Source organism: Microchirus variegatus, assembly GCF_963457635.1.
Source record: "Microchirus variegatus genome assembly, chromosome: 3".
NCBI classification, from domain to species: Eukaryota; Metazoa; Chordata; class Actinopteri; order Pleuronectiformes; family Soleidae; genus Microchirus; species Microchirus variegatus.
Genome location: NC_139804.1, coordinates 26,336,175 through 26,359,717, shown reverse-complemented (window position 1 = coordinate 26,359,717; position 23,543 = coordinate 26,336,175). Strand labels below are relative to the sequence as shown.

General features: G+C 41.8%; 2 protein-coding genes across 2 annotated transcripts in view; both read left to right on the top strand.

The window, feature by feature from the left end:
• dner (delta/notch-like EGF repeat containing) overlaps positions 1-14,650 on the top strand; it is a gene marked incomplete at both ends in the record, with an annotated part of 46,241 nt that extends 31,591 nt beyond the window's left edge. Inside the window, 9 exons of the mRNA XM_083885989.1 lie at positions 1,523-1,671; positions 2,223-2,376; positions 3,761-3,874; positions 7,401-7,634; positions 11,674-11,796; positions 11,912-12,025; positions 13,397-13,528; positions 13,623-13,869; positions 14,539-14,650. Coding sequence (XP_083742115.1) covers positions 1,523-1,671; positions 2,223-2,376; positions 3,761-3,874; positions 7,401-7,634; positions 11,674-11,796; positions 11,912-12,025; positions 13,397-13,528; positions 13,623-13,869; positions 14,539-14,650 — 1,379 coding nt within the window. The remainder of the gene's footprint in view (positions 1-1,522; positions 1,672-2,222; positions 2,377-3,760; positions 3,875-7,400; positions 7,635-11,673; positions 11,797-11,911; positions 12,026-13,396; positions 13,529-13,622; positions 13,870-14,538) is intronic.
• A 4,113-nt stretch (positions 14,651-18,763) lies between these two features.
• The window catches only part of pid1 (phosphotyrosine interaction domain containing 1), a 30,910-nt gene continuing 26,130 nt past the window's right edge, over positions 18,764-23,543 (top strand). Inside the window, exon 1 of the mRNA XM_083886054.1 lies at positions 18,764-18,868. Coding sequence (XP_083742180.1) covers positions 18,839-18,868 — 30 coding nt within the window. The 5' untranslated portion in view covers positions 18,764-18,838. The remainder of the gene's footprint in view (positions 18,869-23,543) is intronic.

Sequence of the window (23,543 nt, the reverse complement as noted above, 5' to 3'; positions counted from 1 at the left end):
TTGATCCATAGAAAGACAAACCCTCTCAATAGGCTTTTCTCTGGAGCTCAAGCAATGCAATGTGACTGGGACAAGAGTGGAATATGGCAATTATTCTTGACAGAGTGGAGTTTTGGTTATCTTTACTCATACTCCCATTTAAATCAGATAAAAGTCACAGTAAATTCACAGATTATTAAATGTCTACGATAGTCATCAGTCAACAGCCACAGAGAGGACTAAAAAGAAACAGAATTGTATCTATCTCTAAATGGCTCATTTACTAGTGAGTCAAAAATATCAACAGATAATAAACTGTATTTATCCTATAATCACATAATATTTGCACAGTGAAAAAGGATTTTAGGCAATAACTGTATTCTAACAGCAAGATTCACACAGATTATGTGAGAGAGTGAGATAAAGAAAGGACAGAGAAAACAAAGGGAGGGAAGAATGAATGTCTTGCAGGAGAAGGTCAAAGGCACACGGTTGTTTTCCTGCTGTTCTCTTCTGTTCTTTCTGCTGCTGCATTAAGGCTTCGAAATGAGAAGGATTCAAAGCATAAACCCTCACGTTCACTACATTTCAAGTTTGCAAAAGCTTGAAAACCTGAGAATTCCTGAAGGTGTGTGACCTTGTGAGCGTCAGTGAAGAGGGAGGAGCCGTGCAGTGACATTGCACGTCCTTCTGCGTACGTCACTGTGTCTGACTGTTCATGATGTGCTTTCACAATTTTTAAAAGGAGCAGTGACTGTGCAGGTGTAACTTTCACAGTCATTGGTCTGATGATCATGTGGTCAGAGGTGACAGGGCTGTTTTGCATGCTCTCTGATTGGCTGAGGAGGAGCTGACGTCATCGGTGTCTCGTCATAGGTGGACTCGCAGCTCATTGGCCTCATAGCGGGATGTAAAAAAAACAATGTCAGTGAATATTTATTATGAGGATGTTCTTTATCCCCTTGCCTGTGTAGCTGTCAGATCTGACTGAAGACACACTAAGATGTCCTGACATTTAAGACTTAGTGAGAGGCAGAACAGAGAGGCATACACTCATCTTTTGGTCACAATCAAGAGCTGCATGTGCTATTTTATTATTATTATTTATTTACTTTGCAGCAATGCTTTTAAGGAGAGGAATCATGTGCCCAGTCGAGACATTTAACCCCATGTTGAGCATGTGAATGGGTATGAAAGAAGCAGCTTTAAATTGTCATCAAGACTAGAGAAGTAGATAATAAAGAAGAATGTAGAATCTGTCTACTGCCATGCTGGCTGCTTTATGAGACTGCAGGCTAGAATGTCAAATGTCCACCAACATTTCCACTATTATAATGTTAACATGCACATTTTAGCGGGTATATATATTGTATTTTTTACCTGACTAACAATTAGCAATGAACAAAATATTCAGTGGGAAGTTAACCCTATGTTGAAACAAATTAACATTTCAAAACACAAGGGAATTCTCGTATTTCGTAACATCGAAAATTTTTTACTACACATGAACAGTTTATAAGGCCTTCTTTTTTGTCTGCTGTAGGTGTTTTACATGTGGGCACCCCCACAGCCCCGGAGGTCATCTTGCGTCTCAACCTGACGGTGAAGGCCAGCAGCTGCGTGGAGCCTGGCAGCAGCTTCAGTGACCCTCAGTGCTCTGGCAAAGGCAAATGTGTCACCCAGCCTTCTGAAGTGAGAACACTCGCAAAATACAATCCTCAAGATAAAGTCAAGATACTTATGAGTGACCTTTGATACAGCCCATCCATACAGAACCGGAAACGTCTAGACATTTGAAGTGATTAAAATACATTTAATCAGTTTCTGATGGTCCATTATGCACATGGTTCTGAAATAAAATAAATCTGTAACCTTGGTGACTTGGGGGTGGAGTAGCTCAGTGCTTAAGACCGGTACTCCCATGTGCAGGAGACATCATGGTCACAAGTTCAACTCCACCCCTGGCTGGTTGTACTCAATTGTAAGTCACTTTAGATAAAAGTGTCTGCTAAATGTAATGTAATGTAATGGTGACTGGTTGAAAAACAACTGCAGTAGATGAAATCAGAATTACTTGAGACCTACTGGTTTTCTCTCTGCTCAGGTTCTCATTATCATTCCCCTCAATGTTGACAATCAAACTGTGTCACTGCTGCATGTTGTGAAATTGCTATGTTCCCAAAATATTTTCATAGGCGTCACTGATCTGACAAGTGAAATGATTCTGAATGTGTGCTTTGCAGAGCACTTTCTTCTGCGAGTGTGAGGACGGCTACACTGGAATATTCTGTGAGGAGTTTGACGCCTGCCACCGCCGACCTTGTCGCAACAATGGCACTTGCACTGATGTCAGACAGGGAGGAGAAAGACGTAACTTCACGTGCAGCTGCCCTCCAGGTGTGTGTGCAACTGTGGTTAGGGTTAGGGAAAATGCTTTGTTTAGGCTGTCCAAATGAATGGAAGTCAATGCAGTGTCCTATAATGAATAGCTGTGCAAACCTGTGTGTATATATGAGAGTGTGTGTGTACTCGTTACCGCTTCAGGACCTTTTCTTATATAAATTTCAGGACTTCAGGTCTGTTTCATGTGTGAAAAGAAGGATGAAACTCTAGAATCTTCATAATAATAATCATTAAATAAATACAAAAGAACACAGTCCCTATGAGCCGCCATGTTGGCAGCCTGGCATGTGACAATAATGAATGGGACCAGTGCTGGATTCAAACTGTCAGAGTTCACTTTAAATCCATGGAGAGCGACTGATTTATTGCAAAATTTGACAGGCTGAATACATCTGATCCTGATCGTGCCTCGTCGTGCTTTTTACCAGTTTGGAAACAACCAGAGTGGATGTTATTCCAGACCTGCTGCATCCTGACATCTTCAACTTCCTGACTGACTTCCATTCATCTGACTCCAGAGAGTCACTGACAGTTTACAAGAGTCCGTAGGGAGAAAGAAAATAGGTTAGGGCCACTGTGAGCACGTTCCAAAGCAACAATTCACCTCCACCGTCTCTCTGGATCTGTCGGGAACCTGGTAAAACGCTCTCCTCTTAGCTCGTCTCTGACTGTTTTGGCATCCCAGACCACAACATCCATCCACCATTTTTACTTTTATGAACAGCCAAGTTTCCTGACATATTATCTGATGTGTCTAGTATAAACATCTATCAAGGTGAACAGCTTAGTATTCTGCCAGAGGGCAGGGTTACCTTGGTTGTGTGAAGTGAGGGCCATCTCTAAGACCTATTTATGATATTTAAAGGTGCCATATGTAAGAATGTGGCCAAAAACGGTTACTACATTCAAATTCAAAATACCAAGGTCTTTTAGGTTTCGTTTTCTGACGTAACTGGCAACCTGTGGTTGCACGGCAGCTGAGACTCTACTGACTGCAATGATTGGTAGACGGCGGTAGGTGGCGCCACATGCAAAAACATGATTTCAAAACATGATTTGCAGTCTGCAAAATATTTTTTTAATGCAAATATTTTGGGTGTACTGTTGTTGTTGGTGAGTTCAGTTTGTTATATGAACATTATTCCTGAGTCTCTGTGACATATTAGGAGGATTTTATGGCCAGTTGCTTTAGATTTATTACATAATGCACCTTTAAGTTTCCTCTTCGATCTATGCTTCTCGAGAATATATATATTGTCTATAGTTATAATAATAATAACCTTCTACAGCAAAGGTCGGTTAATGCAGGTTAAGAAGTTACTGTACATTAAATTTAAGTAGATCAAGTGTGGTTGAGACTTGACTGTGTGTTTCCCAGGTTATGAGGGCGAGCGCTGCCAGCTGCTTGTTGACCACTGCCTCTCTCACCCCTGCAAAAACGAAGCCACGTGTATGAGCAGCCTGGCCGGGCCCAGGTGCTACTGCCACGAAGGTACGAACCCACGACACATTAATATTTACTGTGTGCTCACTGTAGATTCTAAAGAAGCTTGCAGAAAAGACAGTAGAATCACCTCTGTCCCTTTTTTCATTACACACATAACACACAATTTTATTTGAGAGACGAGACAAATAAAGTCAGACATAAATGAGTTACAGAAGCATTTCTACTCGGCACTATGTAGGCTGTGTGTATCTGTCTAATTCCAGTTATTTTGCACTCCGCGAGTTTGCTGCATGTTAAACAGTATCTGTGCCACCTAGATGCTTAATTTAAACCTTCCTCTTCTACTCTAATTAGTCTTCATAGCCTCACTGAGCTGCATCAGCCTCTCTGGGGAAATCTGTGGCCGCAAAACCTCTGCCGGAGAAGCGTTTCTCGTTTGCAAGTGGCATACGCAATGAGCTGCTGTGTAGAGAACGTCTATACACGTTCAGGATAGAGAGGTACCAGTAGGTAACAATGGGACTTGTTGCTCAAATAAAAAAACATCTGAGGGATGTGAAACCTGGCGGGACGTTTGTTCATTGTTCCCACCCGTCACTGGAGGAGGCCTCGCTCGCTCAGACTGTAACACCTGACTCCATTGTTAATGTGCAGCCCGCTGAAAGAAACCCAGCGGTCTCCGGTGCATAAAAGAACTCATAAGCCATCTTTTGTGTGTATATTTTCATAAAATTAGAGAAGGGGCTCTCACAGCGGTGGTGAGAAATGGGCCAGTGCCTCTTAATTACTGTGTGGAGATTTTGTTTAGAAGGTGCCTTGAAATTTTTCCTGGGTTAATTATGTGTCTGGGGGAACATTGACTTTTGGGGAAATTACCAATCTGGGGTGTTTATTTACAGATTCGACCAGATTGAATCCATCTGTAACACTAACATGCATTTGGATTGGTTTTACTGTTGGTGTTTGTTTCTGAACAAAGCTGACCCAAGGGCCAAATTACATATACCATTCAACACTAATTCAATAGAACACATTATGGCAATAAATACATATTCTTAGAGCTGTTTATCAGTCAATAAAGTTTGGCGCAGAGAAAGTGATGTATTTCATATTAAAGCTACAGCGACAATGATTTGTCTAGAAATAAACTCAATATTGGAAATCAGTGACTGACCCAAAGAAAGAAGCCCTTTACCCTCACAAGCTCAAAATGGGAAATCCATAGAAAAAGATGTCTGAGCATAGGACACACAAGTGATCGATCAATACCCGAATCAAAATGCTCAACAGCACTCGCGGACTCCTGCAGCAGAACACCTACTGCATGAACAAATACGCTCCTTTCCACAGGGTTGAGGTTAGTGTTGAAGGTGTTGTGTCTTTGTTCCAGCGTAATTTAAACGTGGTGTAATCTATCGCTAAATCAAACAGTCACAAACAGTCCTCTGCTGTGTGCATATATTTGTGTAAAACCCTTCAGGATTGAGAACAAAACGAGAGCACATAAGAAAATAGAAAGATGGACAAGATTAAAGGTTTGTTTAAAGAATTTATTCTCTGTTGTTCCTCTTTGATCCATTTCCCTCGTGGCCAAGTGAGTCCTTGTCTCTTTACCTGGATTCCCAGCCTCTTTTCAGTCTTTCTGTCTCTCAGGAACAGAAATAAGCACAAATATTTACACGTTGATGATAATTAAGACTTTATAAAACACAGTTAAGAAAATATTAGCTGTATTCGAATAAACACTACAGTATAAATTCAAGGAACTACTCTCACACTCCCATTAATTACATTTTTTCACAAAGTTCCTACTGCAATATTAAATATAGTGTTTAAAACTAAATAATTGTCATCTTTTATATGCTATATTTAGAGAGGCAGAGGTAATACTGTATAAACTGTGTGACCACTGTATTTTAATGCCCTTTTATGTCCTTGTTAATTCTCAAAAAACAACACATTTCAGAGACAGAAACTAAGTCATACGGCAAAAAAAACAATAATTCAAAGTAAAAAAGAAAAAAAACTAAAGAAACACAATTGGCACTGGAACCATGAAGAGTTTGATCCTTAACCTTTGGTAGCCATCTTGTGTCTACACAGTATGATGCCAACTTTATCAATAAACAACCCTAAGTCAGAATAAAACACAAATGCCCAAAACTTCATCACAATAATCTGTGGTTTCAACAGTGGCAGGAAGAGTGAACGTAACTTGATGTTACAGACTATAACATCTGTATGTTTGCATGTGTAGGGCAGAAAGACAGGAGACAGAATGTGAGAGCCTGAAAGGAATCAGAGAAGCTAAAAAGGAAAGGCTGAAGCAGAATGAGGCAGTGGACAGGCACAGGGAGATATTTCCCCCGTCTGCTGCAGAGTGCTGTTGTCTCTCTGCTGTTAAATGATAAATGTCCTCCTCACATGGTGAAATAAATTCTTGCAGATCAATGGATGCTTTGAACACTATCTTCTCATTAGATCAATGCAGTGTGTGCACTGGCAGTCCAGTCAGCTGGGAATTGCTATTACTGTTACTGTAAATCAGAGGCTGCCACACACATGCACACTATATCACACTGCACAGGAAAGCACCGCATATATACGCATGTACAGCGCAGTGTCTCTGCATGCAGCGCGTAATGAAAAGTGCAGACAGCGGAACATACAGGGCGAAGAAAAGAGGTTATTTTTAGATGAGAAGGTGAAAGTAGCAGAGGCGCACGAGATAATGAGAGGAGGTGAAGGAGAAATCAGTGTGGCTTTGACACACAGACATTCACAAAGGGATCTGAGGGACATTGTCTCCCTGAAAACGTGAGGGAAAAACCAACCCACTCTTCATTAGAGATACTGGAGAGACACAGTAATTCAACATCCCTATCAATCCACTCTCTGCTTAGACACTGGTGGTAATTTTGGCTGGTAGAGAATGACACATTCAAACCACTCTCTGTCTTTTACATCCTCTAATCTTTGGTGTCTGCTATATGTAATTTACCCGACAGTCTGGAGTGCATTTGCTTTCAAAACTCTTTCAAAACAGCCTTAAAATGACCAAATTAGAACACTTTCATCAAACTCTAGACTGCAAAAATGACAATCAGCCTGCGCTAACTCCAAGTGTTATCCTAAGGACACTTGTATAATATAACGTTTTAGAACTGCTTGTAAATGATACCAAGGATACTGGCCGCAAAAGAGCAGCAGAGCTTTTGTTGTATACAAAACCTGTGCAGTCATTAATTGAGACCATAATCTGATAGTGGGGCTGTGCAATCGCTTGCAAAATGGGACTAATAATTAACAAATGCAATGACATTACTGACTTTTTATCATATTGTTTTCATGTTTTATACACTGGATGATGATTTTATAGTTTAAGCACAGCTGATTCTGACCAGTAAAGGTATGTAGGTATCAATCACCAAGGGAAATGTGTGATATGCAGCAGTAATGTGACAATACACATGAAATAAAATGCAGCCGGGGACCAGAAATGAAGCACACAACAGGTTCACTTTGCTTCTCTGTCCTGACTCCCCTTATCCCACCCATACCCTTCCTGCAGGCTACCAGGGAGCTACATGTGAGCAGAAGGTGGACCCGTGTGCCTCCAGCCCCTGTCACAATAATGGGACCTGCTTTGCTCAAGGCCCCGGGCCCCTGGGGTTCGGCTGTACCTGCACAGCAGGCTTCACCGGCCCCACGTGTGCCCAGCTGGTGGACTTCTGTGCCCTGAACCCCTGCGCCCACGGTGTCTGTCGCAACATTGGCAACAGCTACAGGTGTCTGTGTGTACCAGGTAAGCTGATATCAGTGAGAGGAGGCAAAATGAAAAGAGACTCGAGCTCAAAAAGAGACGACGATTCAAGAAATGTAAAAAAAATAATAATCCGTCAATCTCTCAAAGTCAGTCTTTTCTCAAACTCAAGATTCAAGAATGAGGTATTTACTGCTAAAACGTTCGGGAAGTAAGTGAACTTGTAAACAGTTTTTTATACAGTAAAAGTTCAAAATTCCAGAATGAAATTAACAAAATTTAATATCATGTGTTTCCTATTTTTGACTGAGTCCTTAGAGCATGAATCTCAAACTCGTGGGAGCGTGGGGGCCACTGAGTTGTCTAGTTTGGTCAGTAAGAGGCCAGTCAAGTAAAAAAAAGGGAAATAATAATATAAATGATCATATTTCACACAATTTCAAAGTAAAAGTGTTTGTTTTGACATTGGACGATAAATAGTTCACAATATGAATGTGTTTATGATGCCTTTTCTATCAAGCATTGACAATAACAGACATTTCAACCTCAATTTCTTAACAAGGAGAGGTTAAAGTGTCCATCACCATGCATGCATCAAAAGTTCCTGATAAGGAAAAGCGACTTGTAGCATTGGCTCGAGCTGTTGGGAGAAGTAAATATCGTCTGGCTATTTTTAGAAAGTATAATGGTGTCGCGATAGTGCTCATGCTCCTGTGATGAAATCCATCGAGTGGAATGATGACTTTATCATTATCCACTGTCTCCCAATCACCTCCCTGGGACAGTGACTGATGACTTCCCCTGTGGTCCACGTACATAAATATGACACAACCTCCTGCTTTCTCTCCATAGCATCTTAATGGTAAATGGTCTGTATTTATATATATATATATATATATATATATATATATATATATATATATATATATATATATATATATATATACACACATATATATATGTATTGTACACACATATATATACTAAAAAGACATTTTAATTTCCAAAGCTAAAGAGCTGTTGTCTAAATTGCATCTATTGCATCATTCATTCATTCGTTCATATTTATTCAGACGCTTACTCTCTTGCCGTGTCCTATTACAGAGCAGATGTTGACTTAATTTCATCATATTCAGATATTTTAATTGTATTCACCTTGTTTTTTTTTATTATTATTTTGCATTGCTTTTATGTCCTTTTGTCCTTCTATGTCTTTATCGTCCTGCTGTTTGCCTCGCCTCACTCCTTCCAACCCCATCTTCTGCTGTCTGCTGCTGCTGCTTGTCTTTCTGAGGTGGTGAAATTGGTTATTTGTAATTAGTATCCCAGACATAACAGCACGCACACCCACACACACACACACACACAAACACACACACACACACACACACACACACACACACACACACACACACACACACACACACACACACACACACACACACACACACACACACACACACACACACACACACACACACACACACACCAGACACTGGTTGGCAACCTGATGAGGTAGAGAAAAGGTCAAATGTGTATGTGTGTGTGCGGCCCAAATGAAGCAGGAAATGATTTCCGAGGACTAAGGGCTGAGATTTAAATTGTGGTTCTTATTAACTGGTTATAGTTAAGTTTATGAATATCCTTAACCATAACCAGTAAACATCCTAAGCGGACCTAACTTTGTTTAGGCTGTGGTGATTTAAAGTCAATATAATGTCCTCAGAAAGAAGTCAACTGTCAAACTGTCATTAAGTCAAGAATAACTGCACAAACCTGTGTGTGTCTGGATGATGTGTGTGTGTCTGTGTAAGCCTTGTGTAAATGCCCGCTGGTAGTCGGAGAGTGAAGGCTGCTGGGGGAGCTGATATGTTGGAAGCATCTGTCCTCCAGTTTCCTGTAATCCGGCTCACATGAGAAGATGCCAGCCCACAGAACGCGCAGTCTTGTAGAGGCACTTGACATTTCACTGGCATTTCACACAGAGGACCCCAGAGGCTCCAACTGGGCTCCTCATAAATACCCCGCTTTCTCTCTCCTCACACACACATTAGCCGTGGCCCTGGGAGGCTTTGTTAAAACTTTGTCAGCACTGGGACCCAACTGAGAATTTCTGTCAGGGTACAGTAAGGTGGGAGTGCAGCTAATGACAACATACATACTATATGAGTCATGGAAGGACTCAACAGACACTGTCCCCTAGTGACTTTAGACTCATTGGTTGAAGATTTATGAAATGCAGTGGTTTCAGCTGGGAGGGTAATTGCATATTCATCTTCTGCCGCTTTAATACTCCACATGAGGGTCGTGGGGGGTAGGGCGGAACACAGGGTCACACCCTGGACAGGTCATTATTTTACATACACAGTAAAGGTTAATTTAACCGATGGACACTGACTCACAAATGATGCACCAGGGACCTGTGTGTAACTGAGATGTAATCAGTTGTGCAACATTCTCTGTCTGTAACTACATACAGGCTGTATGCTTGTCAGTCACTCATACATTGACCATGTTTTCAGATGTTGCAGGCATTGTGCTGCCTCAGTACACAGCTGCCATCCTATGGAAAACACTATGCACTGCATGTCATTTGCCCAATCACATGAATACCCATGTGCTAAATACTGGGCTAGCAATACATATATAAGTTTATCAGACATGTAATAAGTCTGTATATACAACGATGAGTAGATTTCCCTGGTGTTACAGCCACAGTTTTTTTTACTTTTTTTGTGTCCTGCACTACCCATTTGAAGCTCCCATAGAGTGGTCCCATCGCACATATATGTGAGTTATGGAGGTCTACTTACATACATTAACTTGTTTTTATGGTCAAAAACCTACTAATTGTTAGAAACGAGCCGATAGAAATCTCTCCTCACTGAAGCTCTCGTCAGCCACGGTGTTTCAGACTGAAATCTCACCCCCAGAAGACAGACTGTGTTGTGATTGGCCAGCCAACGACAGCTTTCCCAACTGTCTTGTGATTGGCCAATACCTGGAAGTGACGTAACCAGCACACCAGCTCTCAGAAGCGCAGCTCCCCCCTCTGGAACGGTGGATGCACTGCTACTCATTATCAAAACATTGTTTTAACAATGTTTAAAAATAGCTTTGTCACGACTTCTGCTGCAGTCCTTTTTATGACTTAGACCTGGAGTATGACCCAGAGTCAGAAGACACTGTCGGAAGCGAAACACCTCCACAACGGACACTATTCTTCTTCTGCGGTTCAATGTACGCAACCGGATGTGCCTGGACCAGGAGGATCCACTGTTCAGGAGAAATGCTGTTTATGTAACCGGATCGGGTTTTTTAAGACATCTCGCTGAGCCCGACATTACAATACAACACAGTGTTCTCAGCAGTGGCTGAACTGTTTGTTTCGAACCTTCAGGGCTTCGTAAACGAGGTAATTAATTGGAACTTCCGTTCTAGGTCCGCTTTAGCACATCTTAAGTCCAGGTGATCTCTCCCTCTTTCTCTCTGAATCAGCTGACCCGTAGCTGGGCTGCTGTTTCCAGTTGGTGATATCTGTGAGTAAGGCTTGAGGTGGTCTGCCCCTTCATCTCAGCAGTTTTTCCAGGCCATTGTGGTGAGCAGCATGGCTAAAGAAGCTCATCTTTCCTCTGGCTATCATCATCTTGGTGTTAAGTTTCTCTAGCACCCAGGTGTTTGTTCCGTGCTCTTGCCAGGATGTTCTGAGCAAGCGTCTGTGTGCCCACATCGACCTTCTTCTCCTCTTTTTTGGTCATTGCCCATGACTCGCATCCATATGTTGCAATAGCAAAAGCCGTTGCTCTGATGATCCTGAGCTTTTGGTTTAGTAATGGTTAATCACTGAGCCCAGATATATAAAAGTGTGTCGCCTTCTAAATTTAAACCGGTCTGATCTTCTTGACGAGGGGATTTTTGCTGACTTGCTGCTGTATATTTTTGAGGCATGAGGGCCTTCTTTATGCACAGCAAATAAGTATGCAGGTCTAAACCTCTGAATCAGCGATGTAACCCCCCCCCCAAAAAAAACATGTTACTATCTGTCCTGATTTTAACATCGTCTTCTCTGTGTGTGTTTCAGGTTACCATGGCTTGTACTGTGAAGAGGAGTACAATGAATGTCTGTCTGCCCCCTGCCAGAACTACGCCACCTGTAGAGACCTTATTAATGCCTACGAGTGTGTCTGCACGCCACAGTTTGAAGGTATGTGTGCGTAGAGTTTTAGCCACATGTCTGTAAGCATGTGAAAATTCAAATATTAATTATTAGAGGCTTGTTGTTGTTGTTGTTGTGTGTGTGTGTGTGTGTGTGTGTGCAGGCAAACACTGTGAAATCTACAAGGATCCTTGTCTGAAGTTGCATTGCCAGAATGGAGGCAAATGTGAGAGCACAGGACTCAACACCTCCTGTGCCTGCCCTCCTGGATACCTGGGTGAGCTCCGCCAACATAATCAGCCTGACAACACAAGAGACTATACCACAGCTGCCTATGAATTCTTTTTTATGGCTTGTGATGAGGGCCACACTGTACATTCTTAAAGGAATGCTTATGATTTTTAAGAATAGGGAAACAAAAGAAAGGTTAGGATTGTTTGTGTTTGAGTATTGCTGTGGTGAAATAATAGTAACATGCTTTTTCTTGTGAAAAACTGCCACTGGCCTGCATGTTTTACATGTTTCCCTGATGTTATACACCGGAATCAAATGTTCAGCTCTGCAAAAGCCTGATGACGTCCCATTCATTTCAATCAGACGTGTCTTTAATAGTGTTCAAAATAATTATCAAAGCAATCAGGCTACACGGAGTGATGCATTCATGGTCAGTGCTATTGTTGGAATTTTTCTTTGAGGGACAGTGAAAAGTGTTTCTCTAGTTTTTTCTCAGAGGTTCTACTATAGTGGGACCACTAGCTGGGCCACTAAGAGGTTGCTTTTAGAGCTGCAACTAACCATTATTTTTCATAATCAATTAATCTGTCAATGAATCGTTTGGTCCATAAAATGTCAGAAAATGTTAAAAACGTAGATCAGTGTTTGTCAAACCTGGAAATGACAATGTTCTCCAATGTCTTGCTTTGTCCACAAACCAAAATGATTCCATTTTAATTATTTCTTTGTTATGTGCAGCAAAGAAACAAAGAAAATATTCACATTTAAAAAGCTAAAACAATCAGAAGCTTCAAGTACATCAGCTTGAAGTTTAATAAGCAAACAAAGTTGGTTACAAAGAATTACTCTGGAGGAAGAACTCAGGCGCTAACGCTATGTTTTCACTGATCTCATCTACAATAACACAGTCGCTCAGTTCTATAGATGGTTGGGTGTGGATAGGGGAAGTTGCGAATTAGCTGCTTCTGCATGGATGAGATAAGATGATGGCTCTTCCTTGTCGCCTGTCCTTTCCACCATTAAACCCACTTCAAGCGAATGCTGACTAGATAAAACAGGTAAAGTATTATCATGTCAAACATATTCATCCATTTTCTACTGCTTTATCCTCCAATCTGTGCCAATCTCAGCTGACATAGTGCGATAGGCAGGTTACACACTTTGACAGTTTGCCAGTCCATCACAGGTCCACATATAGAGACAAACAACCATCCACTCTCACACCTATGGTCAATTTAAAGTGTTCAATTTACCTAATCCCCATATCACATGTTTTTGGACTGTGGGAGGATCTCCATGCAGAAAGGCCCTTGTTCCAACAGGGGCAACAGTGGGTCTCCAGGACAAGTATTGAGAAACCCAGGCTTAGATGCTCTAAATGTAACTGAATGCAAACCTTACCTTGTCCACTCAGGGGAGAAGTGTGAAGTTGACATCAACGAGTGCGAGAGCAACCCCTGTCACCATGGAGGCACCTGCAGCGACCAATCAAATGGATTCACCTGTCACTGTCATCCTGGGTGGGTGGGGCCCGGCTGTGAGATCTGTAAGTTAGTCTGTCAGGGAATATCCGCTCACTTATTCATAATATGGTCTGACACATGTGGAAAGACCTCTGTGTGTGTGTGTGTGTTTTTCAGACCTGCAGTGGAAACCAGCGCACACTGAGGACACACTGACCAACATGCCTCGCCACTCTCTCTACATCATCATCGGAGCCCTGTGCGTGGCCTTCATCCTCATGCTCATCATCCTCATCGTTGGGATCTGCCGCATCAGTCGCATTGAGTACCAGGGCTCGTCACGTCACGCCTACCAGGAGTTCTACAACTGCCGCAGCATTGACAGCGAGCTCAGTAACGCCATCGCCTCCATCCGCCACGCCAGGTGAGCATCTGTACACTGATTAAACCAAAGTGTCGTCAAAGGCTCAGTGTGGAGAGGTTCATTTAAGAGGGTTTATTGGCAGAATTGGAATATACTACCCATATACATGATTGTATGAGTTAGTAAATGCTTAAAAACTGTGCCCTTGTAGATGCTATGCAGAAGTCAATGTGTGTGGAGCTCTTTATATGTTACACTCTACAGTTTTACTAGTGATGATGTCTGACACAAATTAAAGTACTTGCAGTAGCATATTACTGCCAGTCAACCAAACGTAAAACATTGCCCAGTATCACATTAAAACGTGATACCTAACACATTTTGAACTGCACTGATCGTCTGAACCTGAGTTCCAAATATCCTTCTTTTCATGTGTGAACGTGTTCAGAATGACATTAAAGGGACCTTGAATCGTGAAAACACTGGTCCTTTGACCCTTAGTGCTCACGGGGCACATATCTGTGCCGCAGGTGCACCCTTGGTAAATTGCCGTGGCAGTAATTCACAACTCCTTATATGGACATCCTGGGGGGAGGGAGGTGTTTATAGGTCACATCTCCAAGCTTTACAAAATGATTTTTTTCATCTTCTAATGTTTATTGTGTTTATTGTGTCGTACTACGTTGCAAAAATGTTGTCTGATACAAATGACTGTTGCTTCCTTGTTAGATTTGGAAAGAAGTCCAGGCCTGCCATGTACGATGCCACTCCCATCGCTTATGAAGACTACAGTCCTGATGACAAGCCCTTGGTCACACTCATCAAGACGAAGGATTTGTAAAAAAAACACAACCCTCACAAGCTGCACATTAACGCATGTGCACACACACACACACACACATACACACAAAGGAAGTAAATCTTTAACTATTTCTTATAACAAAAAAAGAGCAAAATTAAATTGAATGTAAAGTCGAGAGAGAGAGAGAAAAAAAAACAAAATATACTCATTAGTTTTAAAAGAACAAATCTGGATTTGATACATGTATTTTCTTGTCAAAGTCCACGATAAGGCTTTATTGTAGCATAAGAGCTTTCTTTACATTACTTAATGTTATTAATGATGGGTGACACAACCGTTGAGTAGTAGGCGGGGCCAGAAACGCAGGAGCCTAGTTTTCTAAGTGTAAACAACAACAGTTCTTACAGGTGTTGTAGAAATAGGTGCACCCTTCACGGTGCATACGCTGTAACCTTTTCTATATCTAAAAAAAAAAACCGTCTGCAGTAGGTTGCCTTACTTCATGCATGGTTAGATTTGATGTTCTCTCTGCATTATTTTAAACTCTTTTAAATCTTGATTGTTGGTTGTTTTGTTTCGTTTTGTTTAGTCACTGCATTGTATTTCTCTCTGTCAAAATTGTGCCAAATATTTTCTTCGGGTAATTTGTTGTCGGTTGATCAAATACATGTATAAAACGCTAGTCACGGGATTGTCCTATTATTAAAAAATAATGCATAATATTGTCCTGCTCTTTACATGCAAGTGTACCAATAGTAAAGAGAGTGGTGTCCCTACCATCGCACTCTATGTGTTTCAGAGATATTTAGGATAATAGGTATATTTCACAGTGCACAGAAACATCGTTGGTTTCCTTCAGTTTTACCTTTACATCCCTGTGTACAAATTCACCTCTAGTATTCACAGTGTTTAGTAGTTTCTGGATGAGAGTTTCATTGCTGGGGTGGCTTCTAAGGGGAAGAAGGAGGGGGAGGGGTGATGTCTACTCCAGTATATACTCTATGTGCTTCTGTGTCCAGCCAGTGGAAAACTCTGTCTGTGCAGCTGTTTTGTTCCCCCCCCTTAAAGGTCAAGCAATGTTTTAACAGTGAGCTCAGCTAAGCCCTCTGATATTTTTTTCTTCTTCTCTTGTTTAAAAAACAAAACAAACAAAAAAACACGGCAAACACATGATTATCTATGTTGAATGATGTGAACAATAAAGAACTCAAGTGAACATTAGCCACAGAATTTTGGTCAGGAGTGTTTTGTTATACAAGAACCTAAAACCAATGAAATCAGTCAAATAATCACACAAAATAAAATATGTTAAAAAAATAGGAAACTTATCTTTCAATAATCCATTTCAACTAAAACAACACTTTTTGTCTCTTAAGAAATGTGAACATTATTCATCGCACAAAAATATCCAGACATATCAAAAGTTCTCTTCTTGTGCCAAATAAAATCTGCCTAAATGACCTAAAATGGTGAATCTGGCACCAGAAGAATAACTTTGCTAGAATTGAAACCAAACCAGACATTTGATATGTTTTGACTGTTTTTATCCACGCGTTTAGGTTTAATACACAACTCTATTAATACCCACTTATCTCTATACATATGATATACTTCCAGGGAGTAGTTGTTCATTTAAGCCATTATGTAATAGCAATTTCTCCAAAGTGTCTGTTTTTCCTGCTCAAGGTCAAATCCACCAGACTGAACCATCAGCCGTGGGAAAGACTGTTTACAGAATGTGGGTAATGTGAACACCCTCAGTGACCTCAGGCTTTATCCAGATGTTCCCCAAGTAAACATCTCTAAATACAGACTGCGACTGACTGCTGAGTAATGTTACTCAACACACCTACGTATAATGTGCGCACACGTACAAAAGCACATTGAAACACCAGATGTTATTGATGGTTCTCACCTTTGCTCACTATTTGCTTTGGTGGCCTCTGTGCTTGGCCTTTGCTTCGTGCCCTGAAGGGTCAGACTCTCTGCTGTTTGGCTTTATATGGTTCTCATAACACACACATCTGTTCGCTTTCACAAGTAGCCGTGTCGTGAATTTCCTTGCGAAACAGAATCATTTGTCGGAAAAGAAAAGAAAAAAATACAGAATTATTAGCCAACACTTGAAATATGTGCAAAATGTTGGCAAAAGAAAAAAAATAATTCATTCAGCAGTTTCCACAAAAATAATGGATCATGTTTGAGTGAAATCCCAGACATCACTTTGAGAATAACAAGACCATTCCAAACCAATCACAGCTCAAAACAATCTGGGAAACTGAATGTTTTTATTATAACTTGTTTTTGAAGACCTTGAGGAGATAAAAATGTGGGGGCATGACTGTGGCAACTCTTCATTTAGCCGCCTTTGTGAAACTCTGGAGTTGTGAGAACAGATCATTTAAACTCAACCACAGTTTTATAGTCACCAGTGACTGAAATAATGCCTGCAGTTGCGTTTATGTTAGGTTTTTATATGATCGTTCTCATTTTAACGGCATTCTTGTGCTGGTTGGCAACCCTGATCTGTGTGACTAATCATTTTAGGCTTTAAAGTCCTCTATTTAAGGTTGCAAATGAACATTATGGACGTCTTTTGATCGTCCATCTGAAAAATTATGTATTTGATGTGCTTTTCATATGGAAGTAATATGAAAATTCCCTTTCATAGTAGCACAATTGTGCCACAGGAGAACGTCCTAAATGGTCCACTCTGTTATCTGCTACTCGCCTGGTAAGTATAATATCAGAATTACCTTTAAATTACATTTAACAAAATGAACCACCACATCCTAACAAAACAACAAAATGTAACGTTACGTAATATAATGTCAATGCCATTTTTCTTCAAATCTAGTCAGTGATTTGCCTTCAGTTTTGTTCATGCAACATAAATGATTAAATATACTTGAAATCAACGCCCTCTAAAATGACTTTAGTGATTTACTCCTCACAGACATATAAATGATAAAAAATGTCAAATGATATGCTGCGGAATATTCTGAAGCATATCATTTGACAATTTTTGCCAACGTTGGTACAGCCCCATACATACAAGTATCGTGCATTAGTTACCATGACCACTTTTAATAATAAAAATCATATGATAGTCCAGCAGTGCCGACCCAAACCTATATGGGACCTGAAGCTGAATTTGATGTGGTACTGCTATTGCTAAATACACCAGACTCCTCTGTTTAATGTTGAGATTTTAGACATTGCCCTGCTAAATGTTAGAGATTAACGCAATTTTTCAGGATTTTAGTCTTTTTCTATATCTATAGTTCGTTATTGTTTGGTTTGGTCGGTGGAAACAGAAGTTCTGAACAACTAACACTGCTCCTCCGCTGTTTCCAGGGATCAAGCTACCATGAAAAACAGCCATTTGAGCAAACACTGTGGACAAGGAGGTAGGTCCTGTCTGCTGTTTTTCACCAAATATTGTGGGGAAAAAAATGACTCATTCATTTACTATTTAAAGTGCTTCCAAAAAATGGTGTGGTATATGTTGAAATACCTTTACAACAAGCAGTGAAATGTACTCCTGACTTCGCTCCAAGACTGCGCTGTCACTCACTTTAAGAAATATGGGACCATAGGGTTGCCATTCATCCATCCATTATCTACTGCTCTACTGTGCTAATGGAAAAGCCGAATAACTGTGCCGTACCATGTCGAGTCGAGTCGAGTCGAGTCGCGCTGGAACCATGTAGTGGAAAAGTGGCCATTCGTGTGTTGATACTGAACTTGAATTAAACAAGTAAACCAGGATAATGACTTTGGTTTTTAAAACTCAGAGCAGTTGTGCAAATGAGCACTACAATGCAAGAGCAAAACTGGGTTTCTCACTCCTGGTCCTGGGGTAGTTTTTCAGCAGGGAAACACTTAAAACATGCAGGACCAGGAGTGAGGAAACCCTGGTTTGAAATAAAACACCCAAAAAAAACAAACAGGAAAAATGATTGTAACCTATAATTCCGAGCGCACATGAACGCAGCACGAGGAGCCTCCACCGCCACAGACAGAGCCACACAGGGAGCAGGTACCGCCACCCTCTGGCCGAAGTGACAACTACAGCCAGGCGGAGCAAACACATCGTTCATTACTGAGCAGTCCAGACTGAAGGAGGAGGACACAGAGTCAAGCCGTGAAAGCGAACAGATGTGAGCCGGAGAACCAAACGAGAACAAGCTGCATTAAAGACGGAGAACCTGTGATTGTGCTAACATGTGGCAGCCAGCGTCCGAGCGATTGCAGGTAACAACCGAGTGTGAGTCTGTGTGTGTCTGTGTGCGCGTGTGCGCGCGCGCGCGTGTGTATGTGAAAGGCTCATTGTCTACAGACAAGGTAGCAGTAAACGGCTGAGCCCCGGTAAACCGTTACCGAACCCCGCCGTGCGGTGCCTGGCTCCCGCCTGCAGAAGCCACGACTTGTCCCAGATGTTTGGTGTGCACTTCACTGTCGCCCCGGAGCGTTTGTAAATGACAGGAATCTGCCATCATCGTCTTCATATTGACTTGTGCTCTCGCTGCTGCTGCTGCTGCTGCGTTCAAACGCACCTATCCACGTTATGCAAGGCAAGGCAAGCCCGGGGGGTGCCGTGCAACATTCTGTACCCCCCCCCCCCCACACCCCCACACCCCCCGCGCCTCATTCTTGTGATAATCCGCCGCAGGAGATTTCCCTCAGATGTCGGTGACCAGAATATTGCAACCAGGGTAGAAAATATGTGATAATAACATGTCAATCGGGCCTGTTTGATCCCCAGCACTGACCTGCTGAGTCTCAGTGGAGGGAGGCCTTCTCCTCCTGGTGTCACCCTCGTTTTTTCCCCTTCCTGTCGTTGCCACATCAGGATGCTCCAAACTCTTCTCTCCTCTCCTGTGTTTTTGCGTGAAAGGAAGTAGAGGAAGAGCAATTTATCATCTGGACAATTTATGGGGCGTCACTGAACCAATGTGTTAGTATTTACATGTGTTTCTTCAAAGAAAGTGCTCTAATTCACAATGTATTTGATGAAGTTGTGTGCATCTGTTCTCTGCTGATGACACTGCTCATCCTTCCCTTCCTCGTGCATCTACCTCTGCTTTGAAAGTTTCCATTTCTAATGCAAAAATGTTCTCTCTCAGCTTCTGTCGGAACATGGATGTTTGCCTCCGTAACAGCAAGACTGTAGTGAAGGTTTAATCTAAAGGCGACAAAAACCAATCACCTTTTTATGGTTAATGCATTATTCGAGCAATCAAACATACTAATGGGTCATTTGTGCTGCCGGTAATCCCTCCTAAATGTTAAGCATACGCTCTATTTCTTTATTTGAAGTGTAGACGCAGAATGCATTTTGATTTGAATGCTCAACAACAGTTACATTAAATGAAACAATCCTGTGTATCATGAACAGCCATCAGTTGTCCTGATTTCTGAAGATCAGATTCCAGAGATCCAGACTCTGTTATAGAGAGCAGGTTTCAGTCAGGTAACCTGCCGTCTGTGACCTGTTAAAAAAATGGAAAAACACACACACACACACACGCACACATTGTTAATGACACGTAGTTTGATATCCAGGGGCAAGCCGCGCGCTCAGCCTGGCTTCACGTCTCCTAGCACGCGTAATGCTCTCCAGATGTCGGCCTCTGGACTGCCTGCCAAGTGAACTTGCACAATCCCCTCTTCTGCTCAGGCGTCAAGAAGATGAAATCGTGAATTATTCTTTAAAAAAAACTGAGAGTTCCGGTGTGTGTGTCCTTCCTTCGCTCAGATGTGGGAGCCAGTGGCCGCTGTGAACGACCACACGAACACACGTCTCTATCTCCACCCTCCAAGTACACGAGTCTCAGGCTGTGATACTTCATTTGTCGCCTCGTAACGCGTAAAGACTCTATATAATGCAAAAACAAGCTGTTATTGGTTAAAGGTTTAATGAAGGCTCCTCCGTGGTTTCTGGATGAACTGTTTTGGGTCGCCAAGCTTCAACGAGTGTCATAAAGTCACCACACATCTCACATTTTCCGTGGGCCTGTGTCCTGAAGTAAATCCAGACAGGCGGTGTCCATCGCTGAGGCATTATCGACCGTGCTTCTCTTTTCAATGCCGACTTTGTGCGCGGCGGTGGTCGTTTCTGTGGTCAAAAGTTGTGAGGATTATCAAAATAATCCGTACTGTCCCACTGTTTAGCGTGAGACACAAGCCAGGTTGGAAATACAAAGCCACAACAGGGTTTTTTAACGATTCCAAACCCTAACTATGGTGAGCTAAACTTCTCTGTGTTGCTTGGTGGAAATGCAGCTTTGGCAAAAGGATTCCTCGTGGCAGCCAGAGGTCACTGTTCACTGTGATTAACCTCAGATTATGTGCTTTTTTAGCTCAACTTTTGGAGTTGACACAAATCACACAGGAGGGAATTTCTTGCGTCCCTCCCGTCTAAACCTGTACGATGTGAACACAGCCAGACAGGCAGGGATCACATAACGGATGCTGTTGTGTTGCATTCTACTAAATTGGTGCAGGGGGGGAATGGCAGGTTTGTGTGTTTTGGAAAAAAGTCTGACTTTTGATAACCAGCTCTTGGCTAACATAGCTTACCCTCTGGAGAACAGCTGTTGCCAAACAGCGATAAGACTTTTTGGCACTTTGTTAAAACTATAAAACCCTGGATGGCAACTTTTGCCTTGATGGATGACCTGCGAGGAAAAACACATTGCATCCAGGTTGTTCTGTTCTTGGATTTACATGGCCTTTTTGTGTAGTTAATAAATAAAAAATAATGTAGTTCCCGTTTAAAAGTAATGTTGGATAGCAAGGCTTGGATCATTCTCTGCTTGGTAACCATGGCAACAACTATCATGCCAGCTTGTATCCTCCGCCTCTCCACTAAAAAAAAATAAAATGGTGGAGTTCTCTGTGGCTCGATACACTTGGATGCTGATGTAGTCTTTTATTATCTTGTGTTTTGTGGTTTTCATTCACTTTATGGCATCCGTCCACACTTGTGCTGTCCACTGTTTCCATAGCAACACCCGATGTCTTGCAGTATTTTGTTTCTCATGCTCAGGTGGATATAACAGAGGTGAATGTGATGCATGGAGATGTTGGGTTATATGCAGCACAAGTGGACTTTCATACTGGGAATCAGAAGTGTTTCCAAACTAAGAACGTGTCAGTGCGTTGTCTGTTATTCTCTGTTTTCTGTCCTTCTTCCCCATTTCTCCTACTTCTCACTGACCATATTCCTCAGTCAGTTTCAGTGACCCTTTCTTCTCAAGCAAGAGGCAACGTTAGTTCAACAACAGATTGCACAATATGCGGTGATCTGCGTGCTCTTGCACGTTAACATGTACGCAAGTTCACACAAGAACTTTATTTTAGAATAGCCCAATAGTCAGCAGCTCTTTATTTAGCTAAAAAAAACAAATAGCGATAGTGATGTGTGTGTGACACTGACAAACAGCTGAGGAGGGGAAAAGATGTGCGGGAATTCGTTGACTGAGGTCAAACATAATCAGAACCGTCCCCACTATGTTCATCACAGTGTGTGTCTGTGGCCCATCTCTGCTTTCCCTTCGTTTTTTCTTTCTATGTCTGTCTCTCTGTCTGTCTGAGGCTGCACTGTGGCCACAGCTATGCTGGTGAGACTGTGACCTCCATGGCAAAAGGAAATCACAAGCAGCCCACGGTTCTTTGTTTTTTATTATTTTTTTCCAGCCAGGAAACACTTGCCTTTTGTGTTTGCCTTTTTTTAATATAGTATTATAGTAATAGTAATATAATATTTAGTTTTTACTTGATATCCATACAAACATTACCATAAATTGTGCACCAAGGCACGGTGATGGGTATAAGAAAGTGTATAAAATGTATGAAATTGCCAACGTTTTCCTACAGACAAAATGTGTTTCATCACATTGCAAAGCCGTTAAAATGATTGGCGTTGACCTATCGGTTGTAATGTGACAAAAATAAAGAAGACTTAGGCCCTGTCCCCCTTAAAGCTCCCATAGTGGTCCTGTTGCACATAGTTATGGAGGTCTACTTACATACATTAACTTGTTTTTATGGTCAAAAACCTCCGTTGCTGTAAACGAGCTGATAGAAATCTCTCCTTACTGCCGCTGTCCTCAGCCGCGGTGTTTCAGACTGAATTCTCACACCCAGAATACAGACTGTGTTGTGATTGGCCAGCCAGCGTAGAGCCTTCCCATCTGTCTTGTGATAGGCCAATACCCGGAAGTGACATAATTAGCACACCAGCTCTCAGAAGTGCAGCTCCCCCCTCTGGAGCGGTGGATGCACTGCTACTCATTATCAAAACATTGTTTTAACAGAACTGCTCGTAAAAGAGGTAATGACACAGATACAAGCTAAAAAACAGCGTTAATTGGAACTTCCGCTCTAGGTCCGCTTTAAAATTTCCACCTGGTTTGGCGTGCCCTCAACTGTAAATTCCCCTCTTTGAGGGAAGTGGCATTCTATGGAATTGGGACACCACTATATGCTAATTAGGTGAGTGTAAACAACGTGCTAACCTACGTCACATGTTGACAGTTCTACCGGTGGAGCCTACTACTACTACTCTCTCAAAGCGCTCTGCAAATAGCAGCTAGCTAGTCAGCTAGTTAGCTAGCTGCTTTCATAAATCGTCAGTTATTTTCTGACATTAGTGTTCAACGTTCAACGTTCCTTTTGATGTATATCAAACCAACATATTCCAACACATTTCGACATTGTAACGTGCTTATTGTGCGAACATATACTTACAACAAAAGTGTTCCTCTGCAGTGGCCGCCATCTTTGTTGAAAAAAAAATCTGCTGGCTCGCAGAATTCAAACATCATGGGTAATTTCATCTTCCACTTCGTTTTAAGCCCGCATCAGAGCTCACTACATTTTGAGGATTGATTATAAGGGCAAAATCGCACTCCCTCTTGCTCCC